General features: G+C 40.5%; 1 protein-coding gene across 1 annotated transcript; it reads left to right on the top strand.

Annotated features, from left to right (window-relative positions):
- The first annotated feature begins 159 nt into the window (after window positions 1-159).
- Window positions 160-17,222, top strand: PPP2CA (protein phosphatase 2 catalytic subunit alpha). The gene is made up of 7 exons (XM_052816555.1): window positions 160-406; window positions 13,014-13,223; window positions 13,731-13,904; window positions 14,096-14,185; window positions 14,635-14,796; window positions 15,581-15,699; window positions 16,480-17,222. The coding sequence occupies exons 1-7, from the start codon at window positions 305-307 to the stop codon at window positions 16,550-16,552; spliced, it is 930 nt and encodes a 309-aa protein (XP_052672515.1). The 5' UTR covers window positions 160-304; the 3' UTR covers window positions 16,553-17,222.
- Window positions 17,223-18,058: the final 836 nt, after the last annotated feature.

The following is an 18,058-nucleotide window of genomic DNA, read 5'->3' as shown; positions in this document are numbered from 1 at the left end:
CCTCTCCCTCCCCCTCCCCGTAGTGGAAGCCGAGGCGGTGACGTCAGGAGCGGCGGCCATTACACGGTCTGGTGCGAGGTGAGCGGGCGGCAGAGCTGCAGCAGCGGAGAGCCCGGCGCCGGCCTCTCCCCCCCTCCCCTCCCCGGTCCCCCGCCCCGTTCCTCCGCCTCTCCTCCCGACTCGTTAGCGCTCCGGGCCGCTTCCGCACCCGCCGCCTGTCTCGTCCTGCTGCCGCTGGGAGCGCGGATCGCAGGGGGCCTCCGGGGGTGGTGCGGCAGCAGCCGGTGAGGAGGGGGAGAGCGGGATGGAGGAGAAGGTCTTCACCAAGGAGCTCGACCAGTGGGTGGAGCAGCTCAACGAGTGCAAGCAGCTCTCCGAGGGGCAGGTGAAGAGCCTCTGCGAGAAGGTGAGGGGCGGCGGCGGGGTCGCTCCCTCCGGCGGCTGAGGGGCTGCGGGGAGGACAGGGACCGGGTCGCTGCCGGGGAGGCGGCGCCCGGTGAGGGAGCCCGCGGGGTCGGGGCGGTCGCTCGGCGGGAAGGCGAGCGGCCGGGGAGCCGGGGAAGGTGCTGCCGGGCGGGGGAGGCGCCTCTCCGGCGGGTAGGCGGGGGGGGGTCCGCGGGCGGGACGCGGGAAGAGGCGTCGGGGCGAGCGGGACGCTTGGCCGGGGCTTCTCGGGCGGCTCCGCGGGGCTGGGCTGGCGCCCGAGCCGCCGGCGGGGGTAGAGGGCCGGGCGAGCCGCGGCCCCTCCGCGGGCGGATCCGCGCCCCCTCTCGCTGCGCTGGAACCTGGCTCCGCCTCCCGCCTTTTCATCGCCTCCTAAAATGGCGCCGCTGCCGGGATTCTCGGGAGAGACCCCCCGAACGGGGCTGCCATCCCGGGGGCCGGCCGGGCGTCTCTGCACCGGCCCCGGGCCTTCCACGCTGCCCTTTCCCCTTCCTCGGGCCCCGCTTGGCGCGACCGGCCTCGGCTGGGCGTGGGGGGGGGGGGAAGCCGTGGCAGCTGCCGGTCGGTCCGGCCGTCGTGTACGGACGGTCACGCGTGAATCGACGCGACGTCCTGTCATGATACGGTCAAAATTTTAAAGCAGCCCTAAAAGCGTAAGTTATTACAACGGCAATAAAAGCTTATGGTAATCGGTTGATAATTGCACGGGGTAAAGAGCTGCTGCTTGAAGGTAACAGCTTTGATTTTTTTTTTTTTTTTGTGATAAGCACAGACGCATTTATAACTAATTGAAGGGTAGATTAGCTTTGGGACTTTGGTTTCTCTGAATAAGAGTCTGGGTTTCGTGACATTCACAGAACATAGAGTTGAGATCCTGTATAGCTATTTATTTTTATGGTGGTGGATTGAAAATGTCGAGATGTGGATGTTAGAGTACTGTGTTGATTGAGTATTTATAGTTTAGAAAGCTCTTAAAATCAGCCCAGGATAGATTGCATTTTGGAAAATCAAGGAAAAATTTGTTCTAGTAGCATCCAGCTGCATTTTCGAGTTGGATTCTAATTCTGGGTGTAACAATAGCTGAGCAAGTTTTTTTGGTTACTGAAGGTTTTACGTATTCCTATGTTTCTAGACCGAAGGAAGTAATATTTGTGGACTGTTCGGGAACTGGAACTTAAGGAATATGGGAAGCTACTGATGTATTGGGTTCTAAAGAAGCCTGCGTACCTGCCACAAGACGTAATTAGAATAGTTTAAATTTGGCATCATACCTCCAAATACTACAGTGTGTTGTTTTGGAAGCGCATTGTTTCCAGAGGACTGTCTATGAACTTATTAAAAGAACTTGCAGTGTTTTTGGCCAGACAGGTTCTTGCCTGAGTACAAATTTTAGTTCGCTAGTACTCCAGCAACTTAAAATTGTTACCATTTGATACAGTTTGTGTATTTTAAATTGTGTTGCAAGCAAGTGGCAATGTCACTGCCTGACTATTTTTCACGTGCGTCTCTAATGACAGCCGTCCAGCTTCTTCCTTGTATTGCTTTGTTGGAGAGGCAAGTATTCCACGTGCTGTCATTTATAAGCTGATGCTGGTACAGGGTCCTGAATACTGCATGAGTGGGCATGTTTTGTAGGGTTGTATGGTAATTTGCAGGAGCATGAGGCATATACAAAAAGCGTTCAGTTTACTGGGAGTTTTCAATAGGTGAGGAGTAGGCATACCATTAGAAATTCCTTACAGAAGATACTGTAGTCCCAGTCATCATTGTTGCGCAAGATGTCATTTTCATTTTTTCCCAGTGAAGAATGGAAATGAGCTGTATTTCTGGATAAATGTGTAATGCCTGTCACCAAAATAATGGTAGACAAAAGGAAAGGTCACAGAAAGCTGTGTGTCCAACTACTGTGTTTTGAGATGAGAGACCGCAAGAATGTGTGAGAAATCTACTTGAAAATTATCATTTAGCAGCAACCTCATGTTGCCTCAAGTTGGGTGTATATGAGCCAGCTCCACACCAAAGGTAGTATTTCTCCAGGTAGCGTGATACTGTGTTTGAGCTGAAATTCCCTATCTCTGACTGGTTTGTGGTCAGCACGTTGCAGAGCACAGCCACACGGCTGTTTATGTTAAGGAGAGATGATTTGTCGCTGATAACTACAGGTGGATTTACTAGGACTTCCTGCTAAGAGTAGTTAAGTTTCTACATGGTTGCTGATGCAAGGAATTTGAAGTAGGCCCCCAAAGTCCGAGTTTTCTATCAAGTTGTGTCTGCTCCCTTGAGTGGGAAGCCGTGTTTGTGAAAGCAGGGTGTTAGTCAAATTCTGTGCCCTCCTGCTGAGGGACAGTATTTGCTTTAACATGTTTCCATGCTTCCAGTGCTGACTCTCAGAAACTTTGCTGAGTTGTGCTTCATGTTTTGATTGTCCTAAGTAGTTTTGGGGCTGTAATCACACCCAAAGGTTTTTTTTTTCCATGAATAGCTTAATGTGTTAAGGACAGTGTCAAATATAGCTACAGTTCCAAAGGACAGATAAAGACCCTGCTAGGTGTAAACTGTCATTCTTCACCACATTGAATTGTAGCTAGGGCTAGTTAAAATAAATAAATAAATAAATAAATCTTTGTGAGGGCTTTTCCCCCATAACACTATTTGATTGGATGATCTTCCGGACTGGTATTTCTTGATCTGCTGGGACTTCATGTGTGCAGACTGGTGCCTGTCTAATAAGAATAAGCCTAAGGGCTCTCTTGTATTTCAGTATTGATATCTAAAGAACATAACAGCTGTTTACAAACATGATAATTAAGTGTGGCCATTCCTGCATCCCAGTTACTTTCTTAGTGCATCTTATATTGTGCCTGGTTACCTGGGTGATGATGGTGGTGGTAACTGGGCAGAAATGTCTTCTAAGTCTAGGAATAATTCGTAACCGTGAATAATACATAATACTTTCACAGATGATTTGAAAAAATATGAACCTCTGAGTGGCAGTTAAGTTATTCTAGGCTTAATATGTGCTATGTATTTTATGTTACATCAGTTGTGTGACTAATTGTGAGTGCTTTGCTTAAGGATTTGATAAGTGCAAGTTTTGAAGAAGCGGTCAAAACGTACACCATATAGTCACTGTTACGCATCAGCAGTGTTTGTCCTTTTAACACTGTATTGTTTATTGAGTGTTGTCTGTGAACAGAGGAGAAAGGAAGTCCTTTACTGCCAGGTGAGGGTTTTTCCACTGGCCATTTTGAATGAAAGAATGCTGTTTTGGAGGACTGTTCTTTTCCATACTTTGTGAGGATAGAGGGAAATGGTCTTGCCTCCTCACTGTGGTGTATAAGTGCCCTTTATCAGAGGAGGTGGGGGTGTGGTACATTGCTCAGGAAGGTGGGACGACAGTCTAAAAATGTGCAAAGGAATTAGTTGAATTTGTGGATAGAGTCTCCATTGGTTATTTCAGAAAGTATCTAGTGCAGGTGGAGGCGGAGGTATTGGTGTCTCTCCCTTGGAAATACTAGTCTGTAATTAAGCAGTTTGGAACTTGGCATCCAGCTTTTAGAAAAAGATGACAATTCAGTCATTGGGTTCTCTACCCGTGTACTTGAATTACTAGTAAAATACCTCTGAATAGACAGTGCTGCTATCCAAAATTTTTTAAACTAAGTGTAGGGCTGATTCTGGTAAAGGCATTCAAGAAACCTTGATTCAAGCCTTGTTTCCTGCAGCTTTTGATCTGTAACAATGATCTTGGTTACATTTGCTTTTTGATTTGTCACCAGTGCTAATTTTCATAGTATAAATATGTTTCTGGGCCATACTGTTCTCTGGTATGTACCTTGTTAATGGTGTATTTTTCAAATTTTTTTTTCCTGTTGCAGGACTTCTGCCTTTGTTTAACACCAGATCTTCCAAGTTAGATTTTGTGAGACTGATTGCAGATGAGAACTAACCAAACATGCATGTACCCACTGCAGCTGTGTGAGCTGCTTGAACTCATTCAGCTTATGTTAAGTGCCTTAGTTCTGGGAGGGCAGTACGTTACTGATGAAGCTTTCTTTTGGGTCAAAAAAACCCCTGTAGTCAAAGTTCATTTCCTCTAATGCATAGGACCGGCAAGCTTTGTGGATCTCAATCCTGTGTTTTACGCTATTACTGCCCTGAGATGTCTGCCCCACTTCTTTTTTTTTTTGGTCAGAGAGAGGCACACGTTCCCTTCTGCCTCCTCTGCTGTTTGGGAGTTACCTTTCTTAGCTGATTATTTTTGTCCAGAAGTGAATTCTTTTAAACTGTCCCCAGCTGCGTTTGCAAGGGCTTTTCCATTAGCTAGCTTTTGCATTCCCATATCTTTACAAGAAACCATCACAGGTAACTATTCTTCAAACAAGGATGATTGTAAAAATGAATGTTCCTGTCTGAACTTGCTGTAAATCGACTGAAAACCTGCCCTGACAGAATTCCCAGCTAGTGAGAGTTTCCCTGTGGTGGGCTGTGTATTGGACAAGTTCTGTGTCCCTCCAACACTATGCCTGGCAGAAGAACGTGGGTCTGGAAGGCACAGCATTTCTGTTCTTCCTCGCTACTGCATTGGCTTCTGGATTCACTAACAAGGAAACCCTTGAACTACTGCCAATGGCGGGAGGGCTTTCTTCAGTGGTTCCAGGGGCTGCAGGATGCCAGAAGATGGTTTAGGGCTCCTTTGCTGCTGCTTTATTGAACATACCCACGGATCAAGCCATTGATGGGCATGTATAGTTATGCCTTCCACCTCTGAAGAGTTACAGGTGTATTGTGGAAAGCTTTTTGTGACATTTTAATAATTGTATTTCAGATGATTTTGGATCACTTTCACAAAAAAAGATCCTTTCACTCCCAGTGTTCTGTGGGGGGGTTTTTTGTGATGGTTGGTAATATAAAATGGAAATTGTCTCATTACACAAAAGGCATTTGAAGTGTCAACCTTGCCAGCTTTCTCACCTAGTCCTGATTATACTTCAACATTTTGATGTGCGTCTGAGAATTTAGTCTTGTGAATTTAGTCTTGTATGTGCCAATTCTTGTAGCATCAGCAGCTTTCTAATTTTTTTCAATTCTAGGAAATTCTGTAAAATTGAGTTGTGCTGGCAGTTAGGTGTAGGTTTTTGTTGTGGTTTTTTTTTCTTTTAATTACAACATTAGTTCTGATCTAATAGGAGTGAAAGATATTTTTGCGTTGCTTTAGAAGTTATTTTGGGCATAGCTTAAGATAACAGAAGCAAGCACTCGTAAGTCAGAGCAAGTTCCTGTTTGAGTTCTACCAGTTTAAGGCTCAGAACGTGGATAAGGCTGTAGATTGATGTCCTCTTCCAAGTCTACCTGTGGTGAGGCTGTTGCCTCCTCAGATCTGATGACAGTGCTCCTCTGTGATTGCTCCCTAGCCATTTTCAGTTAGTCATCTGGGTTGCCTTAAACAGTGTAATAACCTAACCTGTCTGGCTCTGTCTGGCAGGAGTTAAGGAGGCCTTGTACAAATGGCTGTGCAAAGGGAATCAAAGGAGCGGTGATTGCATTTCTATCCTTGCTTAGGGACCCTTAAACACTACACCTATATTCAGTAACACAGTTGTTGCCCTCAGTTCCTTTTCTTTAGGTAGTATGTTAAGCTGGAAAAAGTCTGTTCCTGTCTAAAGAATAAATACTGGAGATCAGTTGCTCAGTAGTCAGGTCTGCAATATTTTTGCTGGGTGTATTGAAAATACTTCCAATATAGGTGTTGCATGCCTGCTAGTTGGTTTTGAAGTACATTTCTTGAGTTTTGACACATGCGTCTACACCATCCTCCAGTTGGTATCCTGACCGTACCTTTAACATGACTGGGCCTAGCTGTGGTTGGAGTTCGTTGAGCAATGGAGTTGAAAACCTTTTATTACATGAAGCTGGATTTGTGGATATCAGGCACAACTAGTTTGGGAATAGCTTTAGCGTATTTCTTTTTTTAACAATTTGAATGATACAAAATGAATACAGCTTGTTCTACAGACAGGACTGAAGGCCACCTCTGTGTTAAGTGGTCAGCTTCCTGCATGACTACTGTTGTGTTTCTTGCAACTCTGCATAGAGAGGAAGACATCTGTGTTTCCTGAGATATTTGGCCTCCTATATTTTTAAAAAATATTTTTCTAGGCTTTGTTTTTCTTTTAGTTCAACGTAAAAGACACTAAGATCTTTTGTATGAAGCAAAAAGATGACACTGAGTTCTTTCAGAGCAGCCCCTTCCTATCCTTGTTTTCCAACTGGTCTTGTCGACTACTGGTACTTAAATAGCAGTTCCCCTTTCCTTCCCCCAAATCTGCCTCTGAGGGAAAGAACACTCCTTTCAGTTACGCTGAGTATGTAAGACTGCTAATGATTTTTTCAAATTGAAGTGTTGAGGGGACTACCAAGGCTGCGAATGGTGTCAGTCATTACTTTGTAATACAAAGGAATAATAGAGGGTTATTTGGCAAAAATTTACTGCCTGCATGCTTTCTTGTAGACCTTCTAGAATTTACAGGAGAAAAAGGAAGGTGGTTGTCTCATACTCTCACATGCAGTACTGGCATTAGGATTGATCTTTTGGTTGGCTAACATCTTGTGTTTAACTGGTCTCTCTTCTAGCCAAACAGAAATTGCGAAGAGAGTAAGGGAGCAGTTGTTGCTGAGTTGTGGAGCAGTGAAGAAGGGTACTTCGCTGTGTGTTGTGAAATACAAAGCTGATTGGATTTTATGCTTTTTGGGTTAGTTGATTGCCTGTTCTTGTTCACTGACAAACAGTCATTGATACATAAGCTACTAAACTTTCATTTTGCAAACTCTGAATTAAAATAAATTGAGTTCATTTGTTAGTTCTATTTGCCCTATCCCAAGAAAATTAAGGGCTAAAAATGTAGTGACCACATTGTGACACACATGTTCTCAGGAGCTGCACTGTGACTCTTTGACCAGGCATGCCTTATTTTGTTTCGCTGAGTTCTAAACCTCCAGTATCGCTGGTAGTGAAGGAGGTTAGAAATGGAGGTATAGGTGCTAGTCACAAAACCAGAGAGAAAGCAGATAGGTTTATCTTCTGTTTCAGTCCTGGGAAAAGAGTATTTTGCTGCTGTGGCTGCTTCTATGTGGATGGAAATCCTGGTTTTACTTACTTTGGAATACTAAATAATTAAATGCCAACAGGGAGCTTTGTATTTTAATTTTATTCCTACTTATACATTCACATTGAACTCCTTAGTGGATTCCGAAGTTCAGCATAAATCAGTTTCCCATTTGTGTCGTATGTAATCTGACTGCTGGCATACCTTCTTCACAGAAGGGTGATATTGGAGGCCTCATTTCTCTTAGTTTTGTTTAAAATGTCAACAGTGAATGAAAATACCTTTCTCTCTAAAAATGGTGAGTCCATCTTTTGTCTGAACATGTTCCCTTTCCTCTGCAAGTAAGGGGTAGGAGGAAACCCTTACATTGAAGGAAACAAGTGCATTCACTGTGCAGAAGACTTGCTGACTGTAATGGATGACTTTGCTTGGAACTGGAATCTCTTCCAGGCCACGATGTTTGGCCAGCTAAAACCAGTATTCATCCCAATTAGCTGGTCATTGTGCCTTTAGTCACATCCTGTGCATCTTGACGACAGGAAATTATGGGTGTGGTTGAAGTCTTCGATCACATCAAAATATCTTTATGGTAACTACAAACACCTATTTTTTTTTCTTGGTTATAGTGGATGCTTCTCAACACACACTTTACTAGACGACATGGTGGGTTGCAGGTGTGAATTCTGCTCTGCCAAGAATGACACATTACCGTCTGCAACCATGACTTCAGAGCTATGTTGTCTAATTAAAATAATGGTTGTATTTCCTTTACTGAGTTAGCGGTAATCTTTTGATAAGTGCTTTATAGCACAGGTTTGCTGCTATGCAGCAGTTTCAAGCATTGTTCTACAGTTCTACAAAGCCACAGTAATATTTGTTGTGGGTTTTTGGGGGTTTTATTTGTTGGGGTTTTTTTTTATGTGCCCCAGAGTTTTTCAGGGTAGATATTTGGTTTGATTTGAATTGTCAGAGCTACTGGTATAATGTATGGATCTAAGAAGGGGTAGGAGTAATTGAGAAATATCTGGTATGTTTTGGAAACACAAAGGAATTTGGGTACAGATGAATTCAGAGGATATTTCAGAAATGGACCACTTCAAATGAATTCTGTGAGGCAAAGCTGATGATGTACTCTGCTCATGAGGGAAACTCACTTGTCCTCAGTGTAGAGCAAGTTGAGAAAGAGAATGGATGGATTATAGCCTTTACGGCACTTGATTCTGAGCCTTATTCTGTGGCATATAGGATAAAAGTATATGCAGGGAACAGGGGAAATAGGAGATACCTCCGCATACATACAACCCCTGCATCTCATTAAATAAAATTGTGAAGATCTGAAAATCATAGGGTAGTAGCTTTAATGGTCATACAGTTTTTTAAATTCTTATCCCTGGCTGTTCATTATAAAATGCAGAGTTTACACTTGGATCTTGCATTGTCTTAAAACAACGAAGCTAATCTTTGTATTTTAAGAACAGTGTTTTGCATAGAAGATGTGCTTTGTAAACAAAGGCAACAAAACAGTGATTTACTGTTCATCTGGCCATTCAGAAGATGTGCAGCAGTCCAGGAATGTTTTAATTCTTAAATACTAGGTTGTGTTTTTATGCAGTGCTACTTGCTTTACAATAAAGTGAAAATCTGGTCTTTTCTTCATCTGTGTTTAAACCAATATTGGTTTTATTCTCGTCTTTTGGGTGTTTCAATTGTACAAGTTGCCTCTTAACAGCAAAATGGCTGAGTAAGCCAGTATTTCAGATATCAAGTAGGAATGAATTCCAGGCACTATGACTAAGCTGAAGTGTATTTGATATATGCATATTGTTTGAACTTTGAGATTGCTTTAAGTAAAATACATGACTTTCCACCTCAGCAATTGTTGTTTATGACAGCATTTTACTTAGTTCGTCTTAGGCTCTCCTTGTGCAATTGTGTCTTATAGCTACAGGTTTTTTCTGCATTAGACACTATTGATGCTTGGCTGTAAAATTAGCATTTATGAATTTGAAGTAATGGGTTCTTTTCAGTCTTAATCTGTATCTGTTTGCACTTGATTTTGAAATCTGAGAGTGTGTAGTGCTGACAAAATAGTTAAGCTGATTTGGAAGTAGGGTCTTATAACTGTGATGTAGTAGGCTGTGGTTATCAAGTTTTTGCTTAAGTTAATTCATTTATTTTAAATTGTAGAATACCACCACAAGTTAAACTTTCTCTGGTGTGGGGTACTTAGGAGGATCAAAGACATACAGAGGTTCAGGCCTGCCTTAAGAATTGTTAAGAACTGAAAAAAGACTGAGAAATAAAAGCACTAATAAGTGATCAAGAAAAATCTGTTTCAGAATTGCATAATTGTTTATCCTGGTGATAGGCAGTGAAACCTGGATGTTTCAAAATGTTGATGTCAAAATACTGCAAAGTGTTGCAGTATCATCCTTTGTGGCAATAGGTCACTGGGGTTTTGAAAAACAAGGAATCGGGTGTATGTCTCTCTTCCCTAGTTCTCCTTCATCAGGTGGTTTGATCAGGGAGTACTTGGTCTTGTACTGAAGGCTGCTGAAAAATGCTCTCCTACTTTCTGGGAGGAAGTGTAGGAGAGCTGCTGGTGGGAAGTCCCTGTTTGTTTGGGGGGGGGGTGGACAGGGATAGACAGGGAGGGAGTTGCATGATATGGCTGAGCAAGTAGCATCATTGTGGATCTCGGGGAAAGGATCAAGAAAGAGGGAGTAGAACCAGATGAGGTTGCACAGGATGGTGTGTGGTCCAGTCCAAAGTCAGGGTCACAGATACTTCAGCAATAGCTTACCTTTGTGAAACTTGAACTGTGGAATTGTAATATTACATGTACTGTTGTCTTACCAACTTGTGTTTTTGTTATGCTACAGTATATTAAAACATTTATTGCTTTACCCTTTTATAGGAATTGATTTAATATGGAAATTTGGGGTATGGTTGATGGACCACTTGTTGGTGGCTTGTTTTCAGGGTGTTATTTTTTTCTACTTGCAGCTCTGCTGAAGCTCTTTTGTAGAGGCAAGTATGCTGCTTAAGCAGTTCAGTATACACCACTGTTAATGCTATGGGATGTGATAAGACTGTAAATGGACTAAGCAGTTCATAACACAGTATTTCGTGAAACTTGTTTCGGAACATGGAAATACCAAAATCCCTGCACCAGCATTCCTCCACTGCAGGATTTAAATAGAGATTGTTGTTTTGAAAGTTGACCTGGAACAGTCTTTTTCCATCAGAGTAGCTGTCTGACTTACCTACGTGTTTGGTTGTATGCATATCTGAGTGATTTAATATTTCAGAAACTGAGGAAGCAGCAACTCTGTTGCTGAGAACTATGCCATTTTAATCTCCGTCAGCATAAACGTTGCATACCTTTGATGAAAAATGAATGCTGCATTCTTTGTGCAATGCTTCCAGTGCGTTAAGAAAATACGGTGGTAGAAAGCATTCTAATTAAAGAGTAGGGTTTTTATATTGAAGCGCTATAAGCATCTGTAACGTTCTCTGTCAAAAGGAGAATTAAGATGGCTAATGCTTCTGATTGTAATAGCGTATTAGAAGAGGCTAAGGCTGTTAAAATACCTTCAAAACATCCGGTGAGTGTCACTGCATTAAAATGAACTTAAGTCAGGCTATCTTAAAATAAATCTACACTTTTAGCATCTACCACAAGCCAGCAATGACCTATCTTTAGTACTAGGCACGGCATGAGTGGAAACTGTCATATGAGATTGACTTTTGATGTAAATATGTCTGCAGAGTGATTTAACTCTGTTGCTCACGCTGTAATATCTAAAGCTCTGTGTTGTGCAGGGTTCTTAACCACAATTGCATTTTTGCATTTCTTTCTAGTGTTGAATGAAATGTTGAATTTCATGATTCTCCATCATTATACTATGTGTTGCTGGCACTTTTCATGTTTGAAGTGGTGACTGTGGTGGTTAGCCTGGACAACGTGCAGGAACAGCGAGACCACTTTTGGGGGTGGGAGTGGGAGTATCAGTCACTGTCCAGCTAGTGGCTTCATGAATAAGGTGGAAACTTGGACACAGCAGCATGTTTCTTAATAGCTTGGCTCACTTGAATACCCAGCATTTAATATACTGTTTAGATTTTAACTTCAAATGCTTCTTTCCTAACCTTTTAAAATCTAATACTCTTTCAGATTATGATGAATTTTTTTCCAGTGTCTGAGAATACTTCTTTGCTTAGCAGAACCCTCCCAAAAATGAGCATGCTGCTTTAGTTGTCAGGTTAGGTTTGAGAAAGTTAAGAAAAGTGACCCTAAAATTAATGTGGTTTTGCTCTTCCATCTGTCTCTTGAACTGGTGTATGCTTCAGAATATTTTGGATTCAGTGTAGCCTGTGCATAGGTAGTATTTGATGCCATTTCTGCAAGTCTTATAGACACCTTGGGTTATGAAATAGAATATAGTTTTTATATATTCTCTTGTCATTCTGGTAATGAGGTAAAAAAGGGATCCTTTTTGAATAGGAACATTGGTGGTTGAAAGGCATGGAAATCTTTGTAGTTAGTAACTTGTGAACTCGTTACTATTTATATTTCTAATACCCTCTTGATTTAGAAAATTATTGTGGCATGTGTTTGGTGACTGCTCTGAGAACAAACTGTAACAACTGGCAGTGTGATGGTACGATTAAGGAATTCTTGTGTTATTTCAAAATTACCTTTCTGATGCTATATTTAGCTTGTGCTTCTTCATACAAATTGCCTTTGTCTGCAACTTTTATGTACACAGTTTTGTGGGAAAAATGGTGATGACAAAGTTGTTTCCCTACTTTGGTTTATAAAGACATAACTTGCTGTTTTTGCTGATACCACTGGATGTTGGTTACGTTCTTGCTTCTGCTTCATGTAGGACTCTCTGCCTTTGTATTCAAAGACGTATGTGTAGATGGGTGGCAAACAGTCTTCTGAAGCAAGACGTCGGAAGTGTAGAACTCCTTGGGAGCTTTTGCTAGCTGATATGGCTGTGCTCACCTCCCTGAGGGAGAGTCTCGGTTTTGGCCATGTCTGAGTTCAAGCTTTTGGAGGGTTGGAGATAAGACGTTGGCGTGATTTTTAGATTTAATTTTCTCAAATACTTATGAACTTCTTCAGTTCCAGCAGTGATGATCATTGTCTTATGCTTCACAGAACCATTTTTGTAGAAAGTCTGAAGTTTTTCTTATGCCAGAAATTAATTCTGAAATACCCTCCTCAAGGAGGGGAAAAAACCACCAAACCAAATTTCTGCTACTAATACAGGGTTGCATAAAGCAAAATCTTATTTTAAGTAAAGAGAAACTCTTCTCAAGTGCTTCAGACAAGGAAGGGACAAGAGTTCATAAAGAGAGCAGCTTGTCGAGAGCTGGAAGTGGTAGAGCATATTTTGAATAAAATGGCTGTTCATAGACAAATTCAGAATTTATGTGTTTTTTGTTTTATAGGCTAAAGAAATTTTGACAAAAGAATCTAATGTACAAGAAGTGCGATGTCCGGTCACAGTCTGTGGAGATGTCCATGGACAATTTCACGACCTCATGGAACTTTTCAGAATTGGAGGCAAATCACCGGACACAAACTATTTGTTTATGGGGGACTATGTTGACAGAGGCTATTATTCAGTTGAAACAGTCACATTGCTTGTAGCTCTTAAGGTAACTTTTCTTCTCAGCTGTACAATTCTGTATAAAACATATGTAATTACTATCCTGACTATACTTTATCTATTATGATTTGCACTACATTGGTATTATAGGTACAAAACCTGAAATGTCGGCTTAGTTTTCTGGGATGCTTCTGAAATAAAATCAATGTTCAGATGCAAGCCTGAACTTTTTCTAAAATTAGTGCTGTATTTATTTTTTACTTGCCTAAGTAGCAATATTTAAGAATTTGCTTGGAGAGATCAGCTTAATGCACAGGTATAGTGAAGTCCACTAGTAACAATGAATAAAATTTGTAATTAATTTCAAAAGTATTTGCCAGCTGAAAATTTGAATGAATTAGCCGTTCTTTTCTCAAAGGTTATAATTGAATCTTCGTCTTAAAGGGCTTGGTTTTCATTGCTTTATTGACATATGATGGGTGGTGAGGGGTGCAAATTCTGTGTTTTGGGAAGACAGGCGTATTTTGATGTCTCTAAAATAAACTGTTATGTTTAGGTCCGTTACCGTGAACGTATCACAATTCTTCGAGGGAACCATGAAAGCAGGCAAATCACACAAGTATATGGTTTCTATGATGAATGTTTAAGAAAATATGGAAATGCAAATGTTTGGAAATACTTCACAGACCTTTTTGATTACCTGCCTCTAACTGCCTTGGTGGATGGCCAGGTATGTTGATATTGACAAGTTAAATGTTACTAGTTGTAAAGGGAGCTATTAACACTGTATTCTATCAGCTCTCAGCTTTAAAGGAATCTCTTGCAGATTTTCTCCTAGTCATTTATACTAAACAATTATAATTGCACTGATATAATTAGTGTAAATGAATGAGATAAACTTCATGTATCTAACTCTTCCAGATTTTCTGTCTACATGGTGGCCTCTCTCCATCGATAGATACACTGGATCACATCAGAGCACTTGATCGCTTGCAGGAAGTTCCCCATGAGGTACTGAAAAATAATTCTCAACTTGTGGGATTCATGATTCAGCATATATTGGGTATTTGAGTACACAGGCCGAAAATGAAATTCAGAACAACTGAGCAATATGAAAGTGCCTGTCTTCCTGTTCTAGTTTTTTGAAGGGAAAGTAAGGGGTGTGTTCTTGCCTGAAGAAACAAACATATTTTAGTGTGACTCGAATCTCAACAGGTATGACTTAATGATCTCAATGGTGAGAACTAATTCTGTGAAAATTCTTCATTCAGGTTAACTTCTTGGTAGTATTTCAAGTGTTAACTGCATGAGCTGTTGTAGTTGGTAGGCATTTTTTTTAAGTCTTAAAGAGATGCTGCAACAAGTTGTGCAGGGATGGTGTGTGTGCAGGCTTTTTGTGGTTTTGTTTGGTTTTGGTTTTTTGCATTTAGGTTCTGAAACATCTTCTATGTCTCTTACAGGGTCCAATGTGTGACTTGCTATGGTCAGATCCAGATGATCGTGGTGGCTGGGGAATCTCTCCTCGAGGTGCAGGTTATACATTTGGACAGGATATTTCAGAAACCTTTAACCATGCTAATGGCCTTACGTTGGTTTCAAGAGCTCATCAGTTGGTAATGGAGGTAAGCGGGATAGTCTGTGTGTTTAAAACTTTTGATTGCATAGTTTGGCCATTAATACCATACTCTGTGTGTCAGGGATATGCATATACTGCTGTGACAACTGATGATCGAGCTGAGAGTCTTCCAGAAACTCTACTTTGACAGTGTTCATGTGCTACTAAAGGAGTTTCTCAATTTGATAGTGGAGTAACCTTTATTTTGGCTTTTTTTCCTGAAAACTTACAGTAACATCCCAAAACAGACTTCAGCAGTAGATGTGGTATTGCATTTCTGTGTAGATAAAATGATTCTTAAACATAAATGCTGAGTCCCTTGATAAGAAAATGCACACAAATGTGTGCCTTGAAAAAAGAGGTATTTTTCTTTTTTACCTTGGATGTGTGTTTTTGTTCTTAGTCTCTAGTTATCCCTGGCAGTTACGATTTTTAAATGTGTGTCTGGATTCTGGTTTTGCTGATCACAGCTGAAGATTCAGAATAGATTGTGTACTTCAGAATTGCTGTTTTAATTTTTAACGCTAACGCAATGGAGAACTCTCGCAGATTTTTTTTAAATATGCTTAGCTCATGCTTTACTAGTAAGAAGCAACATATGAAGGCCAAAATTCCTTTTTACTTTTTTTCTCTCAAGAGGACAAAGATATAGCCTTAATCTTATTTAAAATGACACTACAAATGCCACTTTGGGTTTTGTGCATTAAAAATTCAGTTAGTAGTCAGATGGTTATATGGGGTACAACAAATGAACTTGGACGTCATGATTTTTTTTTTTTTTACCTCCCCAGGGGTACAACTGGTGCCATGATCGGAACGTAGTAACCATTTTCAGTGCTCCAAACTATTGTTACCGTTGTGGCAACCAGGCTGCAATTATGGAACTTGATGATACTCTAAAATACTCCTTGTAAGTATCTTTAAAAATGAGAATTACATTGCCCATGATTTTAAGATAGTTGCTGTAGCAAGATACCACTTAATTATTGTGTTAAGGCATGTTTTTTTCCCCTATACACTCTTGGGAGGTAAAGTGATTGTGGAATTGTTGGGTTAGCCGCATCATAAGTCTTGGGCTCAAATATCTGTAACAGTCATTGTTGACATCTTGTCTGTCAGATTAAAGTCAGATGACTCATTTTTGTTTTGTACAACTGGAGTTCAATGAAATACTATAGAGGTATGCGATTTGAGAGTAGGAGTACTCTGTCACATCTGAGGTAATGCCCTCCTGTCAGTTGAGGGCAAGAGTCTTTCAGAACCTTTGAATTCTTCAGATGTTAGGATGTCAGCTTTTTTAATGAGGTTTCTAATTAACTACCTCAGCAGCAACTTTCCTAGTAAATGAGGCAAAAGCATTGTGTAAACTGCCCCCTTTGACAATTACTGGAGACTTTAACTTTCTAAATATATACTAATGTTTGACCAGTTTGAGTCTTAAAAGCTAAGATTCATTTCTCTCTAGTCCTTCATAGTAATCATAAGAGGGGTGTAAAATATGGGGGTGATAAATACATACTAATAGAAGGAGTGGAAGAAGTTGAATGCTTGTTCTGGAAGACTTTAATCAGTTGAAAAAACTTGAAAAGACTTACCTGTGTTAAAGACCACTGCTACTGTAATTCACATATAAAACATACCTGCATGTAAACTGAACTCTTGCGGTTTCATTAATATCTACGCTTTTCAGTTTGCAGTTTGATCCAGCACCACGTAGAGGTGAACCGCATGTTACTCGTCGCACCCCAGACTACTTCCTGTAAAGAGATTTTAGACCTGTACAGTATTGCCATGAACCATATGTTGACCTAAAGAAAATGGGAAGAGCAACAGTAACTCCAAAGTGTCAGAAAATATTTAACATTCAAACTTGTTTTCACATGGACCAAAAGACGTGCCATATTCAAATACAAAGCCTCTTGTCGTCAACAACTGTGACCACTTTAGAATGAACCAGTTCATTGCATGCTGAAGCAACATTGTTGGTCAAGAAACCAGTTTCTGGCATAGCGCTATTTGTAGTTACTTTTGCTTTCTCTGAGAGACTGCAAATAATAAGATGTAGACATTAACACCTCGTGAATACATTTAACTTTCCATTTAGCTATAGCTTTATTCAGCATGACTGTAGATAAGGGTAGCAGCAAACAATCATTGAAGCTTAAAGAACATTTTTAAAATAAGTACCAAGGCCTCATATTTGTTCTGAAACTGTTTGTTTGTTTTATTTTCAGGGAATACTGTTTAATTTAATTGTATTGATTTTTTTTTTTGTCTGCACTCGGTTCCCTTTTCCACTCTTTGCCCTACCATATTGTCCCTTGTAATTGTCCAAGGATAGTGAATTACTTTGAACAGAACTGTTTTTTTCTGTAAAACAATGTTACTGCAGGACAGAGCTGCAGTGTTTTTCATAATAAACTTGTGAACTAAGTATGGAAAAATGTCAAATCCTAATTGCATCTCAGGTCAACTGTGGTTTAATAAAGTAACATGTAGCTGGATGGGTTTTATAAACTTGCATAGAAATTTCCACCTTAAATAACTAAAACTGAGGTGATTGGAGTGTACTGGAAAACTGACCTTTTGAATTCTGTCCCAGGGAGGTGCCTGGTCATATGTCATCATGCAGCTGAGAACAGAGCTTGCTTATTACTGACATGTTGCTCTCTTTCCCTCTCGGTGCTCTACTGAAATATTTGAAAATGGAAGAATATAGGATCACTTAATTGATTGAGCGTGGCTTTCTTTCAAGTGTAAATCTAAGTTTGAGTAATTTACAATGTAGGTGCTAATACTTAAAATCATTTTCTGAAAAACTAAGAATAAAACCAGTTTTCTAAATATTAAAGGAAATAACTTGAAATTTAGTACTACGTCTATTGCCCAAGCTTCCATTCTGAAAAATGGTGGTATGTGTTTTATGTTAACTTCTGTTAAAATATTTCCTTTCTAGTAATTTGTTTCAGAATTTGAATCCTGATTTGATTATTTTGTTCAAAACAAATTTAAATTTTATGCCTTCTTATGGCTTGTGCTTGAAACTTACTGGGCATATCTTAAAAAGACACACCTGGGTCTTGTTTTAATAGAGGGTTCTTAATTTTCATGTTGTTTAAGAGACTTTAAATTCCTTGGGCACAATGTAGATTCTGTAACACTATAGAGGATTTTTGTTTTTGTAACACTGCTTGCTTCTAAGGGAAAGTACAGGAACTTTGCAAATGTCCAACTTACCTGGAGGCCTAGTCCTAGGGAAAGGCCTAGTC

The sequence above is a fragment of the Harpia harpyja genome, chromosome 20 (genome assembly GCF_026419915.1).
Source record: "Harpia harpyja isolate bHarHar1 chromosome 20, bHarHar1 primary haplotype, whole genome shotgun sequence".
Lineage (NCBI taxonomy): Eukaryota > Metazoa > Chordata > Aves > Accipitriformes > Accipitridae > Harpia > Harpia harpyja.
The sequence above is the reverse complement of the archived record's forward strand: the minus strand, read 5'-3'. Positions and strand labels throughout refer to the sequence as shown.

Coding starts and splice junctions, on each gene's coding strand:
- PPP2CA (XM_052816555.1), top strand. CDS start 305: ATGGAGGAGAAGGTCTTCACCAAGGAGCTCGACCAGTGGGTGGAGCAG. Junction 407..13,013: donor TGAAGAGCCTCTGCGAGAAG/GTGAGGGGCGGC, acceptor TTTGTTTTATAG/GCTAAAGAAATTTTGACAAA. Junction 14,797..15,580: donor CTCATCAGTTGGTAATGGAG/GTAAGCGGGATA, acceptor TTACCTCCCCAG/GGGTACAACTGGTGCCATGA.